This window comes from Drosophila guanche, unplaced genomic scaffold (assembly GCF_900245975.1).
Source record: "Drosophila guanche unplaced genomic scaffold, DGUA_6, whole genome shotgun sequence".
Lineage (NCBI taxonomy): Eukaryota > Metazoa > Arthropoda > Insecta > Diptera > Drosophilidae > Drosophila > Drosophila guanche.
This window is the reverse complement of record NW_022995752.1, coordinates 5,024,628-5,043,916: the sequence shown is the minus strand read 5'-3', so window position 1 is coordinate 5,043,916 and position 19,289 is coordinate 5,024,628. Positions and strand designations below refer to the sequence as shown.

General features: G+C 44.2%; 2 protein-coding genes across 9 annotated transcripts in view; both read right to left on the bottom strand.

The window, feature by feature from the left end:
- The window catches only part of LOC117588055 (serine-rich adhesin for platelets), a 58,658-nt gene that overhangs the window by 3,878 nt on the left and 35,491 nt on the right, over window positions 1-19,289 (bottom strand). For 5 of the 8 annotated variants that reach the window (XR_004574092.1, XR_004574091.1, XR_004574093.1 and 2 more), the window contains exons 5-7: window positions 4,728-5,368; window positions 4,463-4,669; window positions 1,229-1,479 (exon numbers count right to left, since the gene is read on the bottom strand). Coding sequence is in view for 3 of the 8 variants with exons in the window: in XM_034279111.1 (XP_034135002.1) it covers window positions 1,229-1,479; window positions 4,463-4,669; window positions 4,728-5,368 (1,099 nt within the window). In the remaining 5 variants the exon portion in view is untranslated. Of the gene's footprint in view, window positions 1-1,228; window positions 1,480-4,025; window positions 4,139-4,462; window positions 4,670-4,727; window positions 5,369-7,483; window positions 7,623-8,480; window positions 8,533-19,289 lie in introns of those variants that run through there. The other 3 variants (XR_004574095.1, XR_004574094.1, XM_034279113.1) reach the window with 3 other exon arrangements.
- Window positions 9,854-11,798, bottom strand: LOC117588057. Its single transcript, XM_034279114.1, has one exon. It carries the CDS (start codon window positions 10,700-10,702, stop codon window positions 9,920-9,922), a length of 783 nt encoding a protein of 260 aa, XP_034135005.1. The 5' UTR covers window positions 10,703-11,798; the 3' UTR covers window positions 9,854-9,919.

Genomic DNA, 19,289 nt, shown 5'->3' with positions numbered 1-19,289 from the left:
TGTTAGGCTTTGGAGACGCATTAAATGATGGTCTTACTAGCTAGAGAAGTGATTAAGGTTCAAGGATCGTTTGGCTGTGCTCAAAATTACACTGAGAAAATGTAAATGTGTGTTAAGTGTCAAGAATTTATAGTGACAAAAGACATTCATACAAACGTGGACTAGAAAACGAAACATCAATACAAAATGTTCAATTGAAATGAATATATGTAAATAAGGTCTAAGTTAAATAAAATAAAACATGGGAAACTCAATATATAAATCAGTTTTTATTATATAGCCACCATATAATGCAAGGGCTTGGCCAGATTGTAGTGTATATAATCGTATATAAAGCACGTATCTAATAGTCTATACAAAATATGATATATGTATATATGTAGTTCCAATATTTGTATATTGTGGGGTATAAAATATATCTCTTCGTTGCATAAATGATCAATTGTAAGAGTTTTTATAGCACGCTTAGGTTTTAAAAATTATTTTCAGCCTGTCTGTCAGACGTCGAAGAAGAAGGATGAATTTTGAAGGGTGAATTTATCTAGTTTTAAAAACCAAGCCTAAAATAGAAAATTCCAAAACGATGTATGGGGAGAAATTTGAATTGAAATGATAATGGGAATTCATAGCATAATTATTCAGAGATAAAAACACTATGATCAAGATTGTGATTTTCGATGACAAAATTAATAGTTAAAATTATGTTAATAATACAATAATTAATTGTAGGCCATTGCTTTGTGTTTTATTTAAAAATTAAACATAAAATTAAGCCATTAAATTTAATAAAATTATTACACACTACATTTGAGCAAATTGTGAATTTGTCCAAAATCGCACAACGAAAGAAACGGAAATTTCCGTTGTTCAATTTACAGTCGATTTAAAAATGCACCCTACGATATTAAAATGGTTTTGTTCATTAAAAATTACTAGACTACTATATAAACAGACAAACAAATGTAGAAAATTGCATTTTCGTGTAGGGAGTGTGGGTGTCGGAGGGAGGGGGGACTCTTCGTTACTCTACAGATATATTAGATATACAATAGATATATATTCTCAGATATTCGCATGTGGCTGCTGCTGCTCGAGAATAAACTTGTGTGATTTGAATTTAAAAAGAAACGTAAAACAAGAGCTAAGCATCGCATCTGGAAGCTACTTCTATTGGGTTTGTATCTACGAGTGGTTGGTAATCGAAGTCAGATATATATGGTGGACTCACCGCCACCGCCGCCGATTCGGCTCAGTCCGTTCATGCGTAGTGGCGGCTGTCCAGCGGCTACCACCGACGACGAGGTGGCATCCAGATGGGGATAGTGCTGGTGCAGATAGAGCTGCTGCTGCTGGTATTGCTGGTACTGCTGCTGGTACAGCTGCTGCTGGGCTGTGGCGGGGGGGCTGCTGTCAATCACGGGTGTCTGCGGCGAGTCCAATGGTCGTGTGCCCACAAAGCTGCTCTCAAGCCAGCACTTTCTATTTGAAAACATACACAGATACAAGACGCATTCGTTAGTGGGAGTCCTGGTTCATATACTTTTTCAAATTAAAATGGCAAAATCAATAAATGACATCACAGTCCGACTGCACCGTCCTGCACTTGTGGCTGCCACAAAAGGGGGGCCCGAACCAGTGTCACTAACCTCCGACAACTCTGCACAAATTGCGGCACTCGAAGAACTTTTCGTTTTGTGCGTTTGCATGTGCACCCTTTTAGCTAATTGAACAAGAAGGATTTGCAGAATAACTCTCGATCTGCTGGACCCTTTTCGGTGTTGTCTTTTCCGTTTATATAATTTCTTTACTGGCACTTTTGCATCTGGGCGATTTTCGTTGTAATTTTCCGTCTCTGATGAAGCGAGCGACTGGCAGCAGACGTCGCACACGAATGAGAAGCGGATGCGGACAAAAATAGCCAAAGAGGCCAAAAAGTGGGTGGCCCTCGGGGTCGCCCTCACAAGTTGGGGTTGTCCTCAGCGATACACAAAAGATAGGACCACAGAAAGAGAGCGCGCGAGACACTCGCAGAGAAAGAGAGCCGAACATATGGAGAGCAAATGTGGTGGTTGCTGCCGCTGCCGCTGCCGCTGCTGGATGCTGCTCCTGGCGCCCGGATGGCGGCCTGATTACAGAGACAACAAAGAAAAGTGAAATTCCAGATACTCTGGAGACGATACTCGAAAAGGGGTTGAAGATATAATGTTGGAATTTTATAGAAATCTAAATAGTGGATATTTAGGAATCTACAAGCAAAAAAGGATCCCTTCTGGAAGACTGTTTATCCAGATATAAAAACTCATGTCATTGGGAGATCTTAAAGCTAACAAAATATAGTGGCTCTTATATGATATAGGGCTTGGGTTAGGTACGGGTATATGTATACAGATATTTCGAGAAAAACTACAACTAATGAGGGTTTAAAGTGGATCTATGTGATTTTTAAGAAGGAAGTTAAATTTAGAAATTTCCGTAGGAGTTCTTTCTTTAGGGTAAACCATCCTTAGTTATTCAGATCAACTTTAAATGCAATTGTACTTTCACCCCTACATAGTATCTAAATATGTACATCTCCATCTATAATTCTTTTAGAACCTTGACCACTTCAACTTTGTTGAAGTTTTTGTTCTAGGTGGTTTTCCGGGAAAACCTTTAGCACCCTGTCTGCAAGTGTTGCTCTACTTCAAAAGTGCTACGACTGTTATTGATTTTCATAATGATTGAAGGAGGGACAAGGTGGAATTGCAGCAACAGAATCGAAACGTGTACAAGTGGCCTCCGCTGATTGCATTGGGGCGCCCGCCCCGTTGTGTCAGTGGCAGCGATGGGGAGACCCCACCTGGTCTTTCCGATGACCTGCTCCTGTTCGGTAAACGTATTTATACTCAGGTATGCATAGCGGACCATCAGTTGCATGGCTGACATTTAAATTGCTTGGCAACGGACAGCAGTCTGTGGCATATGAGAGTGAGGTGGGCGTTGGGCTGAGTCTTTTTATGTCGCTATATTAATGGCATCGGACCACCTTTGAATGGAGTACACGAGCAAGGGAGTCAGTCAGGTCAGGGGATCCAAGAGGAGTGGCAGAGCATTCATCCAAGCGGAGCACTAGCTCTGCATATGCCACAGAGTTCTCAATCAATCTGGCTTTGAATAAACCACCGGGCTTTGTGCATGCACGAGTACGAGGCACAATACTCGAAAGATGTATATATAAACGCAACTGATTCCGATTGCCACATGCCACAGATACGGATACAGATGACCTACTCTTTGCTCTCTATAGAGGCATTGTGTGTGTGTGGCAGGGAAATATTAATCAGATTTGTTAAGGAGAGCAGCACTCATAATTGAATTGCTGGGGGAAGAATCTATTGTCAAGGGAGGGAAAGCCAGTGAAAGGCAAAACATTTAAGGGAAGAAGAATGTGGGACGGAAGAGGAAGTTCTCAAGGGAAAACATGATTTAAATCTTTATCTTGGAACAGAAGCTAAGGAATAATTTATATAAAAGTGTGCTGTAGCTTCCAACTGCTAGTACTTATTCTAGTCTCATCACTTAACTTGATAATTAAAAAAGGAAAAGCCATTCAAAGGCAAAGGCACTTTGCTCAAAGAACTGAGAGTTTAATCTTCATCTTTGAAGCTTAAAAGCATCCATAATTTATCCCGCAACGTCTTAGACTCCTTCCTGTAATCATTTTCCCAATGATTTCTCTATAATTTTCCATCTTCATCTCTCACTTTTCCTGCATCTATTTGACCTACTTCTATTCTCCATTTTGGCACTGTTCCACTGCCTCGAAGGAGCAAACTCTTTTGCTGTAAGGGAGGAAAGTGTTTAGCGTTCTTTGTTTAGTTGGTTTAGTAGCTGGCATTAGGGAACACACACACACCGATAGCACAAGTAAGAACGAGTACTATTTTGGATTAGTCACAGATATTAGCCACATGGAGGAGTAGGAGCCTCACCGTTGCGGGGGCGTCTTACCTCTGACAGAGCCTGGTTTTCTTCTATTTCTTTTCTGTTTTTTGTTTCTTGCTATTCGGTTTATGTCAATTTGTTTTTGGTGGTGCTGCTGAACGGTGGTTGTGGTGTTGGTGGTGCTTTTGGTGGTGCTGAAGACTTTTACAGGTAGCTACGCGTTGTGTGTGGTTTTTGAAAGAAGAAAATTATAAATGGGAACATCGAAATGGGGCTCGAGTCGAGGATGGAGTACGGTTGGAGGTTGAAGATGGGCAGAATGGTTTGTATATGGATTTTGTGGGTGCTACAGCTACACACTGGGTGGGGCGAAGGTTGACAGATGGGATGGATCAATAGATGGATACGACAGATGGATAGATGATGGCACCACAACATCGACAAGACATCAACAAGGAAGCTTTCTAGGTTTATATTTAGCTCTGATTGTCGTTTAGCTCGGAGCAAAAGGAGCAACGGGCAGGAGACCGTTGCCTACCTCGAATTTGGACTGGCGGATCGGCTGCGATTCTGCTGCTGCTGCTGGGACAGCTGCTGGTCATTTACGTAGTGGACAATCGCCGAGGTGACCTCCTTGATGGAGCTCTGGATCTCTGGCGTTACCGCCTGCAGAGTGCGTCCACCAATTGGCGCCGCAGATGTGGGTGATGGGGTTGTGCGTTGTGCCAGCAGAGAGCTGGCGAGACTGCGGAAAAGAGAGCGAAATTAGCTCAGGTCTCTCCAGAAACGAATGTATTACTCACCGTTCGTGTGGCGTCCGCTGGGATAGCTTTTCCGTGCTTCGCCATCCGAGATACGGCTGGCGGTAGGAGTTCCTCAGGACGCTGCTGTTGTTGCTGGCCACCGACATGAAGCTGCTGTTGATGGGCGCCCCACGGGCGAAGCTGCCACGCTGCGAGACGCTAGGCGAGGTCTGTGTGGAGTTCAGGTGCGAGGTGGACCACCTGGTGGCCCCCACTCCGCCCTGTCCCTGTCCGTGTCCCTGCTGATGGCCATGGGCATGCGCTGCTCCCCCCGCTGCCGAGCCGCCGCTCACACTGCTGCTCTGGCCGCCATGGTGGCTATGCGCCGAGGGACTCAACAGCAGAGGACTGCGATCGGAGCGCTGCGAGTGCGAGCCGAGCGAACTGAGCGAGGTCGTCTTCGAGTTGAGTCCCTGCCATCGGCCCGAGTCCTGGGTGCGCTTACGTGTGAAATTACCCGGTCGATAGCCGCCGCCAGAGGCCGCGGTGCCCCCTGAAGCTGCACCTTCGGGCGCCTGGTTGTAGGCTCGGAACCACTCGGGTATATTCAAGCGCTGCAGCGAGGCCTGGACACGCAGCTGGTGCTCACTCAGGGCGGCCGGATTGTGATCGTGCGATTTCTGTAGCTCATTCTCAGGGGGCTGAAATGTATTCGAGACGAAAGAAGATAAAAGTTAGTTTTCTCAATGGATTGAATTGATACTTCTTGAAATTATTTTGATTGCAGATATTTATTACAAAAGAAAAACCCATCTTAATCATCTGCCAACCCAACGATTTTCACCCACAACAGATTATTTATCCACAGACAAAAGTTTAGCACATGGAGGAACGAGGGACAGGGGGTCTTGTGCCCCAGACCTAACCCAATGCTCCATTTACCTTGTGCCTGAAACGCATTCAACGGGAGCTCCATGCCACATGCCACATAACCCAGAAATGTCATGGAGAAAACTTTTCTCTCGCTGTTGGTTTTTTATGCATTTCATTGTTGTGCCCACAGAGGGAGTGCTGAATGTAAAAGGGCCGGCGGGCGAAAAACGTCTGTTGTAATGCCAAAGCTTTTCTTTTATATATGAGCCGCAAGAAGAACTTTTTACAGCCAGCCGTCAGTCCGTCTGAATGGAACACAACGCCACCCGGCAACAAACAAACAAACGAAATAAAACTGAAAGTTTTACCCCCGAGAATACTGGCCGAAAGTGTGCCCCCGATGACTCATCATAACTGAGAGACAGTAAAAGACACAGAGGATGTCTGCCCCCAAAATATGTGGCAGCTTATATCATCGCAAGTGTCGGTTTATGCCAAACCAACAAACATAACTCTTGGCTATAATGTATGTATGGGTCTTACAGTAATACAAAAAGTTTGTAGAATTCGTAGGAGAAACGGAATTGGCGGAGAGAACCTAGGGGAGAACCTGTTGATACGAGCTTGTTTTATGGAGGAATAAGGCGAATAATACTCGAATGGGAAGAACAAATGAAGTATTTATATATAATATATGCAATATTAGAATAAAAATAACGAGCATTCCCAACAATACCCCGCAAAGACTTGCAGAATTTACAGAGAAGTCAGAGAATGACTCCCAGCTACTCTTCCTTACGTTTCCTACATTCCTACGAAAGTTGCCCACTAAATATGTCGAGACACTAAGCAGATTTTAAGTAGACCTTAGCCGGCTGCTAAAAGACCTTTTCTCAGTCAAAACCAAAATCTCTTTCTGTGGCCGACCCCGCCTCCTTCTTAATAAAGGATTTCAAGAGCATTGCAAAAACCTTAAGACTGCAGCCCAAGTGCAAACAATGCCCTCCACCCCGTCACAACAAACCCCATCTCAAAGTCCTCTTTAGAGGGTACAAAGTGTGCCAACATTTTGCCTTGGCTGTAGATTCAGCTTCTGTCTTCAGGCCTCAACAGAAGGCAAAGGACAAACGAGAGGCAAAAGTTAATCACAGTCGTCAGTGGCACTCGAGGGAGGTGGCACACAACAGGGGGCAAAATCAGGTGTGTAAGTGGGTGTGTGGGAGGCGGAGAGGAGAGGAGGCAGCGTCTAAACTGCCACAGCCAGGTGGCATGCCGGCAGCAAGAACAACGCCGTCGTTGACAATTGTTTTGCCTCCGCCCCTGCTGCTCCGCCTCTGCCACAGCGACTGCTGCTGCGGCTGTTGTTGCGGCTTGTTGCAGCTGCTGCAATTGAATATTCTCAGAAGAGACGTCAATGGAGGAGCAGCCGAAGGCGGAGGCGGAGGCGGAGGCGGCGACGGATGCTGAGCTTCTCAGAGTCAGAGGCTGTGACAATGTCATCTCCCGATTTGGGTCATATTTCGTTTTGGCAGCTGATTGTGACAGTCCACAGTCCACCGTCCGCCAGTCATAAAGTTTAAATACAGCTTTGTGGGTCGAAGCTTGGAATACCCCTGAAGGTTGATTGTTTCTATAAGAGGTACATATGTACATATGTGATTTATAAGCCTCTGTCTGATAAGAGTTAAGCACATGAAACTACATATTTAATGTACCCCAAAGAAAAACGTTTAAATGCTCCATGGAAACTCTTATCCAAGAGTGAAGAAGTTGAAGACGTACCCCGCAAATATATGAAACTTGCTATAGCTATACAAGATGCGAAACTGGGAAAGGGGCGGAAACCCTATTCAAATCCCAATACCCTCAGCATAGTTTACTCAAATATTAAGAGTACAACAAAATCGTATGTTTCCTCGTACATAGGTTTTGCTATAGTTTACCTGATCGTATTGCAGCATAACTCACTATATGGCTGACAGCATACAATTGATTCAAGTTTTGTTATTCCTTTTGGATTTCGATGTTGAATTCGGTTTCGATTGATAATTTTGAAATTCAAAGGACAGACCGTACGTTTTAAATGAGAACATTTGACAAGTGGGATGGGAAAGTTTGATGGAAAAATCCAAGGCAACATCCAAGGCAAAATAAGGTAAAAGCAAACAGTTCGAAAAAGTAGAAAGTGCTAAAAAAAGTCAATTAGCATACGCACACGAACAAAAGAAGGTAGACGCACACACAAACACGCACAGCCGTACATATAGAAGAGGAAGTCAATAAACACACACACACACACAAACACGCACACAGAGTAAGAGGGAAAGAGAGTAATAAATATATAGAGAGACAGAGAGAGAGAGAGAGAGGTAGAGAGAAACAGGGAAGTGCAAGTCACACCCAAAAAGAAAAAGAAAGTGTGCGTGCCCCTCGGCACCAATGGGAGTATGTATAAATATTTGATGAAAATAACTTTTCGGCAATTATTTATTTTTAATGCATAGAGCAGAGTCCCTTCTATAAATAGGAGAGTGGCGCCCCATCTATAACTGTATGCTGTGTAACCTTAAAATAAGAAGCGGAAAAACGGGGAAAGGGAGAGGGTAGGGAAGAAAAGGGAACAGGGCAACAAAAAAGAAGTAGAAACACGCACCGACACGAAAACGAATAACGAATAACGGCACAGCGCGCGCATCAGTTCAGATTTTGATTGTAAAAAAAGAGGAAGAGGGAACGGCAGGGAGTACACGGAAGAGAGAAATGAAAGGGGGGGGGGCCGTAGAGGGAGCGCAGATAAAAGTGCCAGAGAGCACCCTCGTGCCAGAGTAAGGGGACACACAGTTTTTTAGGGCTTCCTCTTCTTCTGTCTCTCCCTGCCTACGATTTTCAACACATTTTCTTTTGAGCTGAGAAAATTAATTAATCAAATTTGGCTTTTACTTGAGCAAACATGGCGCGCGCGACATGCAACACCGACGAACAAAAACAAAAACAGCAGCAGTGCTGCTGGAACGGACACACACACACACAAACACACACACGGACACTCGAGAGGAGCGCAGCACAGCGAAACGCAGGAGGCACTCTACGACGTGCCGTTGCCCATTTCCGGCGCACAAAAGTATGCTTCGCTTTTGGACTTGTGATAGATACTGCGGCGGGCGTCCATCGTTGCTGCAACAAAACCAGGAAGCGCCGCCACACGCCAAAGCAGTCGAAGCAGAAGCAGCAGCAGCAGCAGCGGCAGAAGCGCAAGTTTATGGCAGCTTTTTATGCGCATGTCCGTCCTTCCTTCAGAGAAAGCTCGCTTCTACCCCTATGATTTTATGGCAGCACAGGATGCAGCCGGAGGGACGCCCTGAGTAAACGAACGGCTGCCTACACCCTGTGTCGAATTCCAAAACAAAGGAGCAACAGGCAGTGGCAGCAGCAGCCACATTGGAGGCTAGCGAGGGTAAGCAGAGGCAGGAGAAGAGAAGGAGAGGCATTTCTAGGGTCGATGTGGGCAGAGGCGCCACTTGGTCTATCTATTTTTAGACCCAAGATGGAAAAACACTTTGAAAAAAACAGAGTGGGGGAGCCAGGGAATCCCTTGGAACATCAACGACAGGGCAGATTATCTCTCTCAGACGGATGGGGTCCACATGATGGGAGACAATCATGTCACTGGGTCGTCCGTCGCCGCCCAACAAAAAGTAAGGGAAACGCAAAGACAAAACGGCAAGGAGGCAGCAGCTACGGATTTAATGGGGATATATGTGGATATGCTACAGACGGAAGACAGTGTTGATTCTATGAAAGTTTTACAATGAGATACACAAAAAATCGATTGAATTCTGATTAGAAATATGCCATCAACAGTCAGATTATAAATGGAGAAGCTAGGGAGACATATTTTGCATCTTTTGTTGTTTAGAACCCTTTAATGATAAATATTCTTGGGTAATGATTTCCCGTCAAGACTTTACTTTGTAATTAGGCAAAACAATTTAGTGTGGATGAAAATTTTCAGAAAATTCAACCGCTTATTGTGTGGGACTGACTATAAAGTAATGCACATGATGGTTTGTTCAAAATGAACTTGCTCAACTGCAACGAATTCCTGTGAACATTCCGTGAAGTCAAAGTTTCATTGAATATTGATTTTTGAATTTAATTTTTCAATTTCACTTCTTCTAGTTCAACTCCAAATATTATCTCTCTACCAAAAATCTCCTTTCAAATTCTTTTACCACAAATTTCCTCTCGATTTGAATTATATTTTTAATTTTTAATTATTTAAATGTTTTACAAACAAAATCGAAGTCCTAGGCTATGGCTATGGAAAACTAATTTCTAGTTTCTAATTTTCTAATCGATTTCTAATACCGAAATCGCAATCACAAGGTCAGGTAGCGAAGTGCCTTGTCGAGGAAGCGCTCCTCGGCTGAACCCTCGCTGCAGGCAATGGCCTGCCGAGACTTAGTGGACAGCTGGTACTGGTGCTGTAGGGTCTCAGTCAGCAGCCGATCGCAGCGCTCTTTCTGCTCGAGGTGCTCGGCGGAGGGCGCCTTCACGTACTCCCGCTTGAGGACCATGCTGATGATGCGGGAACGTGTGGATCGATGCTTGGGCTGTGTGATCACCTGGGAGCGGGGACGCAGCGGAGGCGGCGACTGGGAGACGGCGCCATAGATGCCAGACTCTGAGGAGCCAGAATTGATGCTGGAGAGTCCGCCGCAGGAGCAGTAGGTCACACTGCTCCTGGGCGAGTGGGCAGCACTGCCGTACGCCTCATCGTCGCAGGAGTAATAGTCTGGCGGCAGGTGGCTGCTCTTGTGCGCCGCAGGCATTGCCTCGGACACCGCATAGGGTATGCACTTGGCCTCCATGTACATCAGTGGCTCATCAATGGCCTCTTCCGCACTGGGCGTGGGACTCACACACCGCTCATCCTCCAGCTCGGCGATGCGTGCCTGCTGCAGCTTCTGTTGGCGTCTTCGCTGGCGACGCTCATGCCGCTCCTTCTCCAGTCGGGAGATGGTCTCCAGGCTCTCGATGAAGAGATTCAGATCACGCTGGCCAAAGCGCGCCGCATCCAGGGTAAAGGTCGTCGTGGAAGTCGAAGTTGAGACCTTCTCGTTGAGGCTCAGGAATTGTGTGGAAATGTAGGTGGTGGCCATGGCTTTTGGTTTCGAGTCGATTTTGATCTATCGATGTGTTGTAGCTTTGCTGTTTGCTGTGCAACTGATGCTGGATGCTCCTCTTGTTGAGGTTTATATATGCAGCATCAGGTAGGGTGGATTATCCTACCTTCCTTGACCTGTGACCTGTGACCCAGCCAACCCACTTTACGCACACTCACTGCAGGTAGGAGGCAGAAGGTAGGCAGGCTTCCGATGATGGGGCAGTGTCATTTGGGTTTTACCCTGATTGCTTTTTAATTTCTGGCATTTCCCCTAATCCAAGCACGTGTTCTGCCTGACGCTGTTACCGCCTGTTCTGTTGTAAGGTCGCTTTACCATATGGGTGGCGGCAGACCTCCATAAAATGCACAACCCGAGCAATTCACAATCCAATGGAAGAGTCCTCCTACTCCTGCTCCGTGGGCCTCCTTCTGCTGGGACATTCGTCTGCTTTTGACACCTGGTCATGCATATTGTATAAATATTTCGATGGGAAAGCCATTGCTTTTGCCCTTCAATCAATACTCGGAACAATTTGCACTCTGCACATTTCGTTCTGTTCTGTTCTGTTCAGTTCAGTTCGTCCAAGGTGCCTTCGCAGCCCAAGTCCCAGTCCCTCATTGTGCTAAAAGTCTAAATCTGAATGCAATTTCCAATTCCATGGACACTCCACTGATGACACGAAGGGTGGAAGCAGAAGAGAGATGGTCGCAGAGGAGAGGTCGAATCAATATAAAACAGATCAAATTTATACAAGAATTAAAGCTATAGGGACCTTTAAAATAATGGGATGTCTGCGTAGGATATAACAGATGTTTTGGGTCACAGGAAACAAACCAAATGAAGTAGCTCTTGGCATTACCAAAAGACATGGAATGGGCTGTACATAACGTGAAAATTCTTTACTCCACTCGATCTAGTCAATCTTTTACATGGTCTGGCGATAGCTCAGATCTATGGCTAACACCAATTCTATTCGCTGCCTAAATCTTATCAAGATCTTCAGATTTGCAAGTCTCATGACCCAAGAGCAAACCAAAGGCAATCCCAAGACAGGTACGCCATGACCTAAGGATCAATAGGCAGACTGACTAAAATTGAGTGCCTAACTTGAACCTCAACCTCCTGCAAATCCTTCTTTATCTGCAGACAAATTTCCATCAAGCAGCCAAACCTGCAATACATTTCTCCCAGCTAAAGCTTAGATTATGTTAATCTGGCGCTAATCCAAAATCAGTAATCCACTTGCAAAATCGAGAACCATTCATTTTGCAGTATGATTGATTACTAAGCTAACAATTAATTTGACAAACAGTTATTTAAGATCCAACTTTGGTTTCCAAATGAGTCATTTCAAAGCCAGACGACAAAGAGTCATTTAGACACTATTCTCTATGGTGCGAGTGCCAGATACTGTATGCATTTTGCAGTCGCGACTGAAAGAATTACATTAGCCACGGGGAGTGAGAGACCAACAGACCAAGCGACCATGAGGCCATGAGAGCATCTGCCATATGGAAGCCAAGGCCCGTGCTGGCTCTATGGCTCTGGATGGGTGATGGAATGAGATGGGATGGCCCTTGTCTAGACTTTCTTTAGGACGCGACATTGTCGCCAGTTGGCTAATAATTCCACTACAGTTAATGACGTTTGCTGCTGCTGGTCTCTGCCTCTGCCAAAAACTTATAGAAAGATGGTCGGGTTCGGTCTTTTTTTTCCAAGTGGCATGCAAATGGTGTGGCAGTGTGGCAGCTGCTGCTGCACTTTCAAAAACTAAGAGGGAGTGGGGATTCCGTTAAAATCCATTGAACTTCCAATTAAGCACGTTCCATGCTCCTGCTCCGAAGAAAAGTTCTCAAAAAAGGGGAGCACTTAACCCCTTGTTGGCATTTTTATGAGCCACAAATTGATTTTTGTTTTGTTTTGGTTGCCACTCAACAAAAATTAAATTAATTAATTGCCTTGAAAATAAAATGAAATAAAATCCAGAAAGTGCCCGCCGACTGTTGCTTGTTCGAAAATAATTTGATTTACTTACGATAGAAGGGATTTTTGAGACTTTTTGTTTCATTTGAAATACGATATACATACGAAACCGGTTTCAATGGAGTTTACGCGGATTGGGGATACATACCTGTAATGAAAAGAAAAGATAAAAAGTGGAACAAATTAGTTAAGTTGCTTCTCAAAGTATTTTTATGACTTGGAGCGGGGGAAATGGAAAAGGAAAAAACTGCTGCACCCAGAAGAAGTGGCACCAGCAGCGGCGGAAATATCAATTTACCAGAAAACAAACAACACACAGTAGTCGAGCACATAAAATGTCAATTGGCAAATGACAAGACGCCCAGTGGGGGTGGGAATGGGTTAAGCAGTGAACGAAGAGCGCCTGCACTGCCCACCAATCAAGCAAAATGCATTTTCAATTGCTTCAAGTAACAAACAAGTACATGATGGACAATTGTTGGGGAAGAACAGTGGAATACCCTGGAAAATATGTACATATGAGACCCCCCTTGAAAGCCACACCCCTGCTAATTCCATACTCAAGAGTCAACAAAGGGCGACCCTCTACCATCTACAACGGAATAATTCGGTAATACCCTCACAAATGAAAACAAATTAAAGCTGCCGGCTGCTGGTGCTGATCTGGCCTCCGTTCTGGCTTCTGGATGTGATCTTTCCTCTATTTATAGAAGCATTGTAATAACTCCATCAGCATTTCAGTGTTCTCAGTGGAGAACGATCCCTGGAAGTAGCACTGCTGCTGGCTGCTGGTCTGGCCAGCATTAAAACTTCAAACAGATGTCGAGCGGCCGGTCGCCATGTAATTATTATTAATGTGCCACCCCTGCCAGCACCTAGTATCATTCGAGAGTCGCCTCTGATCTCATCTATGAAAAATGTGAGGCACAAATGTAATGGCTATTGATATTCCTATAGCTTTGACTGTGACTGTGACTGTGACTGTAACTATGGCTGTGGGTCTGTCTCTTCTGTTTTACATTACGCGCACAAATTATTGCCAGAGATTCTTTCACTTGTGTTGGGTCACTGAACTCACTCTCTTTCTCTACATTCTTGCCTATACTTTTCTCTGATTCTCTGTTTGCAATTGTCTCTACGAGTGTATGAGAATAGAGTCGTCGTCCCATGAATGACGGGGCTTTGATGATAAATGGCACATGGCGGCCTCACTCGTATTCGTATTCGTATTCGTATTCGCATTCGCATTCACATTCACATTCGTAGTATATCCAATATCGCACACTCAAGCTCTACTCTGGCGACCTTTTATGGCTTTCTTTCCAGCAAATTTCTTTCTGTTGCGCTGTCTCTGTAGAGAATCTGATCGCCTGCACTGCTTGAAAATTGCACTTGAGGCTTGCCGCCCCCACGCAGAAAAACAATCTACAGATTATTATGGCAGAGGCAGAGGCGTTTGAGAATGCGTGCAAAAATCTTGAAAATGCCAGTGAAATTAAAGTGTGATTGCAGCTAAAATTTTGTTTTGCAAATTTGAATGTGTCCCCTCCCCGCTGCCTTCCATTGTTGAGTAATTCTCTCACCGCTTCCACGAAAGCGACAAAAAAGCTACCACAAAAGGCGCGTGTTTCTCTGGCGATTCCGCCGTGGCTTTGGTAACGAATATTCACTCCAATTCTGTTTAGTTATCAGCGGAGCTTTCACGGGGGGTACTGCTCCGTAATATACTATATGTAACCTAATTGAAATTGAACATAAGGCGCCGCCACACGCCCCACATGACCCACAGAGTGGCAAAGTGATTCAGAGTAAACGTGAGGAGGGCTCGTATGTGACGCAGGCAAAGAAGATTGAGAATCCAAATCGAAATTGAATTTGTGTTTAAATTAAATAAGAAACAGCCAAGTATCTGCATTGCTGCCGTTGCTGTTATTTGCTTTGCTTTGTGGGCAATGGGCCAAGTGAAATGAAAACTGATGCACAATTAACTTTTCAACAGGGAAACAATTTGTGGCATGCGGCAAACGGCAGATAAACGACAAGATCTTTCACTCTCCCTCTCTCTCTCTCTCTGTATCTCTTGGGGCCACTCGGTCAGTGGGAGTTCGTAGCACCTTAACATTTTCGCCATTCGCCCAAGAGGCAAAAAAGGAAAAACTATGCCGCCAATGCTGACTCAGTGACTGCAAAGGAGAGAGACAGAAAGATAGGAAAACTACGAGGTAAAGTGCGTCTTTACATAATTCTCAATGGGGCATTTGGCAATTGGAATTAATTGCCTTAAGCTCTGCGGCTGTGGCTGTGCTTGGGACTGGCACTTGGCACTTGGGACTGTGGCGTTAATCAAGCCTAATTGCTGACATCATCCCAAGCAGCGTTAAGGCCAATGGAGTGTCGAGGCTCGAAGCTAGCTTATGACACGAGATTTGGAATGGGGAAATGTTTGGCTAGAAGATCTCCAGAAGTTTCAGTAAGAAATAGTCGAGCAAAAGTGAATGTTTTGAAATTCGTACCTAGGTAATTCTGTTCTGTCTTCTGTTTTTAAGGGATTTATCAGAGAACAAACTACAATTGGGAACCCCTAAGAACTCCTCCATCCTTTTTGTCATTTAATCTACGAAATATTCTCCAGAAACCCTCGCTTGTAATCGGGCACATCATATGTGCTTGCCTCATCTTGCCTCCACTTGACGATCGAATCATTGCGTAAGCGAAAGCGTCTGACTCAATGGATATACATATCACATAACGCCAAAAGTCGCGACTGGAATTTAAATAAATAAACAACAAATAGCAAACGAGTTCTATTACAATAAAAATAAAAACACAAGACAAACACAAATTGCACAAAGTCAACAGAAATCGAGTTCCACAGCTGAATCGAACCTCTGGGTTATCTCTCATTTGTTCATTCCACAGCGATATATACTATATATTTATACATATATCTGTGTATACGATCGCAGTAGTTCTGTCAAAGTCAGCAGAAGGTTTGCCAATTGCTCGCTTGAGTTTTATAAATAAACATGAAATAATTTGTTCAGGGCTCTGTTTTCCACAACACAAAATAAAAACACAATTTTGCTATGATTAGTCGAAGTTGCTGTAATTGAAAGATGTCATCAATCATCCAGGGACCACAATAGAGAAAGGGACAGCGAGGGAGCAAGACCTCTGATGGGAGTATAATACATAAATGACCTTGAATATTTTGGTGGATAAATAAACCATTTCGTTCTGGCTGTCCGAATAAATTAATTTCAGCCACAAAAAAAGTATACAGAACACCATATAGATCTAGTATGCTGAATCCAAACGGAGTACAGAACAGTAGAGCGGATATATCAAGCAATTTCAACAATTGAGTGAATGAATCAACTTTGATAAGCCATTGGGTCAATCTCTGTACGTATCGCTCAATGAGCACGAATGTGGGACACAAAACATGACAATTGCAACTCTGGAGGTCGTACATTGATCGTACAGACAGAGGAGACTCTCAAATGCATACACGTACATATACAGGTTCTAGAAACTAAATTAGACCTCGTAAAACTGCAAATGTTGTGATTCATAATTAAAAATCTCCATTAGTTGAGTGTTCCTGGAATGATTTGGTTGATCAAATGTTTAATCTTTCAGAGGATATAAGTTCTATACTATTCCTGCACTGATATGTCAGTTGTAATCTTCATTGAAAATAAATAATTGTTCTTAGCCCAGCTCATCTCTGCTTGCAATGCGACACTTAATGGTTTAATTATTGTAAATGGTACTTGGAATCCATAAAACTTTTCTAAAAATAGGGATTCTTCTGTATTAATTATATACTGAAATTTATTATATACTTTATTCATTGTCTCTGACCAAGTAAATTGCAATAATTCTAAGAATCATGAAGACAATTGCAATCTCTGATGAAACTCTCCTGCAAACTCTAGATGTGTAAATCCCTGAGCACAAACATTTTACACTTGGATCGTTTCGATTTAAGTAGACGGCAATAGCCGCCATTAAGTTGTGGCTTGAAGGGTAAGTTATTTACCTGTAGATGGAATACAGTTTGAAATTGCAACCCCCATGTTGTGGACCCAGGTTAACCCTAACCCTGGTCAACCCATTTGCTACTTGCACAGCAATTTTTTTGCGGCAAGCATAAACTTTTGTGCCTCACTGAGTTGTGTTCATATTCATTCATTCGGTGGAAGGGAACACCTGCCTCAGGAACACAAGGGTGCACGACAGTGCCACTGTCGCTGTGGTCACCCTCCACTCGGGGGTCAGTGACTCCTCCGCTTGCTGTTGTTGATGGATTGACACTGCCACAACGGAGGAGTGGCAACTGTTGCCTAGTTGCCTCATCTGTTTCCATGGAAGTTACCCCTGTGGGGTAAGCTCTCCCCCCCCCCCCCCCCCCCCCCCTTTCCCCGGGGGGGCGGGAAGGCGGAATAAAACAAGGGTTTTTAAACGGGTTCGGGATGGGATCGACAAGTCCAAGGCAAAATTCACTTANTCTCAGGCATAATTATGTTTATGGGCTACGGGTATAGTGCAGTTCTGTGTCTGCCACGCTGTCTCTCTACCGCTTCCTGTTGCAGTTGCAATTAGGCAAACATGTCAGGTAATTATGGGCATGGGGCATGGGCAAAAAAAGCAATCAGACAGTCAGAAAGAGGGGCAAAGTGTGGATGTCTGGAGGCGTTGTGTCATGTGAAGTGGCACTCTAGCCAGTTTTGCTTGATGACAAGCCACAAAAAACACAATTCGAATGTTGGGGCCAAATATGAATAGAACTCCCAAACTCAAACTCAAGTACGGCTCTACACATTGGAATATTATATAGGGTTCTGCCACTTGGAAACTGTAAATGTAATAGGCTTTTCCTCTTCTAAAAACACACGTGCCATGCATTTATCAAACGCATTTCACGCCTGCCTGACTCGAGCGTACGACTAATGAGGGACGGAGCCCCAAGGGAGAGATAGAGCCAGGGCTATCTCTACGCACAATCCATCCAAGTGGAACAGCAATACATAGACATATACATAAATGCTGCGGGATATACATATGTTCACTGATGAATCAGCTGTCGTCCGCCGTTGAACTTAACATAACTTAACAGCCCTGACCTTCTCATACCCGGTACTCGAAAAGTAAATAGGGTATATTGAATTTGTGGTCGGCGAAATGTGCGAAAGCACAGAATGCTTGCGTGTGCTTGCTTCTTGTTGTCATTCTTTCTGCCTCACTCTGCCTCATGCAGTGTGCGTCACTGGGGAAGGGCATCTTGCGAAAATGGCGTGCTGGCGGGAGAAGTGATGTAGAATGATGGCAGATGTAGAACAAATTGTAAATTCGAAGAAAAAAAACCACTAAGGTACAGATTTACTGGTATAAAAGGTGTGACGCGTACGAAGCGTCTCAAAAACGTTCCTACTTGCTCTTAATTGTTTTGGAATGCCTGGGAAACGGGGTGGGACGCCTGATGCCTCTCTGGCTGGCTGATAATGATTTCGGCACTCCGTTCTCTCTGTTTTGGGTCTCATTTGCATGTGTCCCTCTCGACAGAAAACACCCACGCATACAGAGACCCCAAGGAAATGTGTAAATTAAATGCTTTGGGACCACTATCCCACTTGTACGTACCATGTGGCATGTGGCAAAACGAATGCTCCTTCCACAATTCAAATATAACTTGAGCGCAGTGGAGGTACATATGTTTGATTACTCTTTCTCATTCAATTTTCAATTAAAATTTCCCATAAGTAAATGGACTCAATTTCGAATAAAATAAACAGAATCAACATTTGAATGTTATTTTACAGAAAACATCTTCAAAAATTCCACTTAAGGAAATCAGTTTCACGTGTGAGATTCTTTATATTTACACTCCCATCACTCAAGTGATGAAAAACTCAGAGTTTTCCCCCTACAAAAGGTGTTGAAAGATGCCTGATTCGGTGAGAGATCACACACCCGTTAATGAAACTTGAGATTCAGAGTGCAGTAACGATTCCCCAGGCCTTCATATGCCCTGAATGCCTAAACACTCGAGGACAATCCATTTTTGTAATGTCCTTCAAACATTTTCCGGGGGAATAAAAGAGCAGGGCGGCGTACAAATAGCAAAAGTGGAAATCCCCAACATACACACTTGAGCCCCAAACTATTCTCCCGCATATGGGATGCATTTTACATAACCGGCACACAATTCCCAAAACCACGGACCAGTGCCGCCCTCTCTCCTCTCTCGGATCGCTCTTCCGTGTGGCATGTGGCACATGTTGAAGGTAAAACGAGATTGTTGCTGATGCTGCTGGCAATAACCAGAGAGAACGGGAATCTTTGGGAGTGAAAGATGTGTGGCGCACATTAAAATGTGATTTATTTGAAAATGCCAAAACGGGGAAACTATTTTTGGAATGCATCAGAGAGTACTATAGAACAGGAAAAGCGAGCACTAGAGGGGAAAAAGAGATGGAAGGAGGAGATGATGTGTATACATTGTGGGCGGAAAAAGGAAGTGCGCTTTATTTGTTTGCCGGTTGTTCTGCTTTGAGGGTGTTCTCTGGAGTCTTTAGTTTTGGTCTCATTCTCT